Source organism: Neofelis nebulosa, chromosome 1 (assembly GCF_028018385.1).
Source record: "Neofelis nebulosa isolate mNeoNeb1 chromosome 1, mNeoNeb1.pri, whole genome shotgun sequence".
In the NCBI taxonomy this organism is placed as follows: Eukaryota; Metazoa; Chordata; class Mammalia; order Carnivora; family Felidae; genus Neofelis; species Neofelis nebulosa.
In genome coordinates, this window is record NC_080782.1 from 157,447,554 (window position 1) to 157,453,741 (window position 6,188).

At 36.0% G+C, this 6,188-nt stretch overlaps 1 protein-coding gene across 1 annotated transcript; it reads right to left on the bottom strand.

Moving 5' to 3' along the window:
- Positions 1 to 2,793: 2,793 nt before the first annotated feature.
- Positions 2,794 to 5,418, bottom strand: LOC131487641 (olfactory receptor 2T29-like). The gene is made up of 2 exons (XM_058688561.1): positions 4,489 to 5,418; positions 2,794 to 2,841 (listed from the first exon to the last, which is right to left on the bottom strand). The coding sequence occupies exons 1-2, from the start codon at positions 5,416 to 5,418 to the stop codon at positions 2,794 to 2,796; spliced, it is 978 nt and encodes a 325-aa protein (XP_058544544.1).
- Positions 5,419 to 6,188: the final 770 nt, after the last annotated feature.

Consider the following 6,188-nt stretch of genomic DNA (forward strand, 5'->3'; position numbering starts at 1 on the left):
ATATTGCACTGTATGTTAATTAACTAAAATTAAATTTTAAAAACTGGAAAAAAGTAAAATTCCAATAGTATGGGGTTAGAGGAGCTTCCAAAAAAATTTTTGAGGGGCGCCTGGGTGGCGCAGTCGGTTAAGCGTCCGACTTCAGCCAGGTCACGATCTCGCGGTCCGTGAGTTCGAGCCCCGCGTCGGGCTCTGGGCTGATGGCTCAGAGCCTGGAGCCTGTTTCCGCTTCTGTGTCTCCCTCTCTCTCTGCCCCTCCCCCGTTCATGCTCTGTCTCTCTCTGTCCCAAAAATAAATAAAAAACGTTAATAAAAATAAAAAAAAAAAATTTTTGAATAGGTTAATATATATAACAATATTATAACAGTGACTGGGACATACTGTAGAAAAACATGTGATAATATAATTAATATAGTATAATAATATAATATAATATAATATAATATAATATAATATAATATATAATTATTAAGATAGTATTATATATAATTAATATAATACTAATCATCTTAATAATTAATTATATTATATATACATTATAATTAATTATGTTATATAATATATATTCTAGTTAGAATACAATTAGAAATTAAAAGTGGAATATTTGTAAAAAAACACTACAAGCTTCACCACCTAACCCATGTTAGTTTATGACTAAATTTGTAATAATCCCAATCATAGTCATTAATGACCTATGGGGTATGCAAGAACACTGAGGGCTGGTTTTCATGGGATAAAAATGATTTCTTTTTGGCAAAATGCTGGTGGCATCATGAGCACAAGCACAAACACATAACACATTTTGAAATTTGAACATTTTAAGCTACTGCAGTACACATCTACCTATATGGCACTGTAAGCCAGTAAACCTGAATGCCAGAAATTTGTCCATTTCTTGCTTTTATTTTAGATACAACAAAAATTGAGCATCAAGTGTTCTTCCATGTCTAGTAACTCTGAATATTATGCAAGCAGTATTTTTTCCTTTTATTTTTTTAATATATGAAATTTATTGTCAAATTGGTTTCCATAAAACACCCAGTGCTCATTCCAACAGACACCCTTTTCAATGCCCATTGCCACTTTCCCTCCCTCCCACTTCCCATCAACCTTCAGTTTATTCTCAGTTTTTAAGAGTCTCTTATGGTTTGCCTCCCTCGCTCTCTTTTTTTTCCTTCCCCTCTCCCATGGTCTTCTGTTAAGTTTCTCAGGATACACATAAGAGTGAAAACATATGGTATCTGTCTTTCTCTGTATCACTTATTTCACTTAGCATAACACTCTCCAGTTCCATCCACGTTGCTACAAAAGCCCATATTTCATTCTTTCTCATTGTCACGTAGTATTGCATTGTGTACATAAACCACAATTTCTTTATCCATTCATCAGTTGGTGGACATTTAGGCTCTTTCCATAATTTGGCTATTGTTGAAAGTGTTGCTATAAACATTGGGGTACAAGCGCCCCTATGCATCAGCACTCTTGTATCCCTTGGGGAAATTCCTAGCAGTGCTGTTCCTGGCTCATAGGGTAGATCTATTTTTAATTTTTTGAGAAACCTCCACACTGTTTTCCAGAGCGGCTGCACCAGTTTGCATTCCCACCAGCAGTGCAAGAGGGTTCTCATTTCTCCACATCCTCTCCAGCACCCATAGTTTCCTGATTTGTTCATTTTAGCCACTCTGACTGGTGTGAGGTGATATCTGAATGTGGTTTTGATTTGTATTTCTCTGATGAGGAGTGACAGTGAGCATCTTTTCATGTGCCTGTTGGCCATCTGGATTTCTTCTTTAGAGAAGTGTCTATTCATGTTTTCTGCCCATTTCTTCACTGGATTATTTTTTTTTTCGGGTGTGGAGTTTGGTGAGTTCTTTATAGATTTTGGATACTAGCCCTTTGATATGTCATTTGCAAATATATTTTCCAATTCCATTGGTTGCCTTTTAGTTTTTTTCACTGTTTCTTTTGCAGTGCCAAAGCTTTTCACCTTCATGAGGTCCCAATAGTTCATTTTTGCTTTTAATTCTCTTGCCTTTGGAGAGGTGTCAAGTAAGAAATTGCTGTGGTTGAGGTCCGGGAGGTTTTTTCCTGCTTTCTCCTCTATCTAGGGTTTTGATGGTTTCCTGTCTCACATTCAGGTCCTTCATCCATTTTGAGTTTATTTTTGAGAATGGTGTAAGAAAGTGGTCTAATTTCATTCTTCTGCATGTTGCTGTCCAGTTCTCCCAGCACCATTTGTTAAAGTGACTGTCTTCTTTCCATTGGATATTCTTTCCTGCTTTGTCAAAGATTAGTTGGCCATACTTTTGTGGGTACAATTCTGGAGTCTGTATTCTATTCCATTTGTCTGTGTGTCTGTTTTTGTGCCAATACCATGCTGTCTTGATGATTACAGCTTTGTTGTTGAGGTAAAAGTCTGAGATTGTGATGCCTCCTGCTTTGGTCTTCTTCCTCAAACATTTTATTCTTTTTTTCTTGAGATATAGTAAAATTTTAATTATGGAAAAAAATTTGATTCCATAGATTGTTTTGTTTTTCTTTGTTTTACCCCATTTTGTTTCCCATGTCTACAGTGTTTTCAATGGAACAATCAAATATGTGTATTATTATGGTCCAATAAATTGAGGGGTAATGTATACACTTCTCAATTACTTTAGAAGTTAAAGAATGTACATATTTTATTCATTCTATTTTACTGCAACATATACTATAATTTTTGTAATATAATTATAATGTTGTAATTGTAATATATCTAATTTTCTAACATTGTGTCCTAAAATACTGTCAGATCTTTATTTTATAGTCATGAAGGTATTGAGAGTGCCAGAAAAAAGGGATCTCTACTTTTGAAACCACCTGATAATTCACAATTTGTCACAGCTAATTGGAAACTGGTAAACATGCAACCAGATTTATGGTTTTATGGAACAGATTCAACAAAGCCCTGCTTATTCACCAAAGCTGCTAATTCCACTTGGAATGGTCCATTCCACTTAGATCAACACTATTCAGCTCAATCGTCCTCACACACCTGGTCTCCATACCTTCAGTGTTGCTCTTCTTCAATTGATTCCTACTAATTTCACTCTCCTTAAATTGATGTCTCATCATTTTATTATCATTTGTAAATATCCAGGTCACAAAAGGGCAATAATTGGGCTATAAAGTGAATCTGGAAAGGAGGTGCCATTGGAACATTTCTCTCCTGCTTGGTCAACCACCTGAACTTTGCTCATAGTGTTCCTTTTCTGTGGCAGGATGTCCTTGAGCAAGATCCCTGGTCCTAGCATCCTGTACTCATATGAAGGTACCATCTAGTTACCATTCAACACTGAGCTCTAGGGCCTCTTTTCAGCCTCTTTGGCTAAGCTCACATGTCATAGGTAGAACTGGTGTGTCCTTATGAGCTGTATACTTTCCATATGTGCCTCAAACAATTTATGTATTTTGTTACAAATATTTGAACAAAATACACTTATAGTTAAAATTCCTTAGGGAGAGCAGACATTTGGTATACATGGGAAATTCACTTAGCTATTATCTTATTATTTTTATTATAATATAGGATAAGATTTTTAAAAAATAATTGACAGATTATTTGATGGTCTTCACCTGCTTTTTTTTTTTATAATAAGTTACATACTTCAAATCTAAGGTCTGATACATCCTTATGCTGGAAAACTTCCCTAAACCCTCCTTGGGGTTAATTTTATACCCACAGTACCTTCTACCATACTATGCTAATAATTTCAGAGAGATAACAGCCACTGTTTGTAACTTAAAGAACAAAATTGCCCTAATTAAATGCAGGCCAACAACTGGATTATTGCAATAATGATCAGCCATGTGAACCTGAGCATGATTTCTCACTTCCACTGCCACAATGCAGCAAGAATTTTTTTTTTAAATAGAAGTCTGATACTTTATGTTTTATTATTAAATAATTTCAAATTTACAGAAAATTAGTATGGATAATGATAATAGTACAATTAACACTCATACACCTTTTGCCTAGGTTCTCCTATTAATTTTATATCCCAATTAATTTATCACTTCTCACTCCATACCTCCCTCTCTCCACCTCTCTCTCTCTCTCTCTCTCTCTCTCTCTCTCTCTCTCTCTCTCTCAGTCTCTATGCTTTCTCTTTCTCTCATCTGTTGCACACATTATGATCTTGGTTTCTAAATATTTTATTACATATTTCTTAAGACTATAAATATTTTTCAACAGAATCACAGTGGAAGTTTCAGAAAAATGTAACATGGTTATAATACAATTGCATAAATATTTCAAATGAAGAATTTTCTGATACAAGGAAACAATTCCTCCAAAAGGGATGAATGGGTGACTACACATCATGGTATGAGAATATGAGGAAACATTCTCATATTGGCTTGGGATCCTAAAATTTTAATATGTAGAGTACAGAAAAAAAAAAACATTAGTACAAACATTTCCTACCTAATATTTTCCTGAGAGTACCCACATTCAACATTCTTTTTAGAGCCCTTGTGACATCCTTATTCCTAAGACTATAAATTAAAGGGTTTAGAACAGGAGTGAGTATAGTATAAAGGAAAGATACAATCATGTCCTTCTCAGGGGTGTGGTAGGAGGTGGGGAGCATGTAGGTATAGACAGAAGCCCCATAGAAGAGGATGACCACAGTCATGTGGGAAGAACAAGTGGCAAAGGCCTTCTTCTGTCCCTCTGCTGAGTTCATCCTGTGGATGGTAAAGAGGATAAAAGAATAGGAGCTTGAAATGACTGTCACAGGAATGAGGAGCATGAGAACACAACATAAGTACATGAGTGTCTCATAGAGGGAAGTGTCTGAGCAGGAAAGCTTCATTACAGCAGGAACCTCACAGAAGAAATGGTGGATCTCCCGGGATCTACAGAAGGGGAATGTCATGGTGACAGGTGTGAGAGTAAATCCATCCAAAGATCCCAGAAACCATGAAGAAGAGACCAAGAGGAGACACACCCTATGGTTCATTAGGATAGGATAAAGGAGTGGATGACAGATGGCCACATAGCGGTCATAGGCCATGGCAGCTAGAAGGAAAACTTCTGAACCTCCTAATGTCAAATAGAGAAACATCTGCACCCCGCATTCAGGGGCTGAGATCTTATTTACACCCAAGACCTGGTCCATGAGCATCTTGGGCACAGTGACAGAAATGTACATCACATCCATGAAAGACAACTGGGTGATAAAAAAGTACATAGGGTTATGAAGGTGAGCATCACAGTATATCACAAGGATCAGGATGATATTTCCAGACAGGGCCATCAGGAAAACCACAAAGACGATCACACAAAGGAGAGCTGGGTACTTATATTGACTGAAGAGTCCTACTAGGTAAAAATCTGATCGTCCAGTATGGTTGACCACCCAAGTCGTGCTATCCATTGAATTTCGTCTGGATCACAAGGAAAACTGTGGAGTTAATAGAAAGAAATGTTTAATGATTGTGTGTGTGTGTGTGTGTGTGTGTGCGTGCACGTGTGTATGTTTACACATAGTAACTCAGTGTGCTAATAATGGGAAGTTTCAAGGACTTGTAAATTTTAAGACTATAAATTATTTGTAATTGAACAAATATATTAAATATCTAAGAATTTGAAACCATGGGTCAAAAATATCAGTACCTCAATAATTCCACTGGGTATGCATTTCCCCAAAGAAAACAAAAGTGCTATATGCAACACCCAAATCTTCATATGACTTTTTTAAAGTTTTTATTTAAATTCCAGGTAATTAGCACACAGTGTAATATCAGTTTCATCTATACAATATAATATTCAACATTTTCATATAACAACTGGTGCTTATCACAAGTGCACTCCTTAGTCTCCATCTATTTTTTCACCCACTCCTCCCCCCCACCTCCACTCTAGTAGAAATGTTTGTTTTCTATAGTAAAGATACTGTTTCTTGGTTTGCCTCTCCTTTTCCCCCTTTGTTTGTTTTGTTTCTTAAATTCCACATATGAATGAAATCATATGATATATCTCTTTGACTGACTTATTTCACTTAGCATAATACTCTCCAGCTCCATCTATGTCGTTATAAATATCAAGATTGCATTCATTTTGGTGGCTGAGTAATATTCCGTTGTATATTTTAATATGCACACATATATTGCAGCATTAACTTACAATAGTCAATATATGGAAACA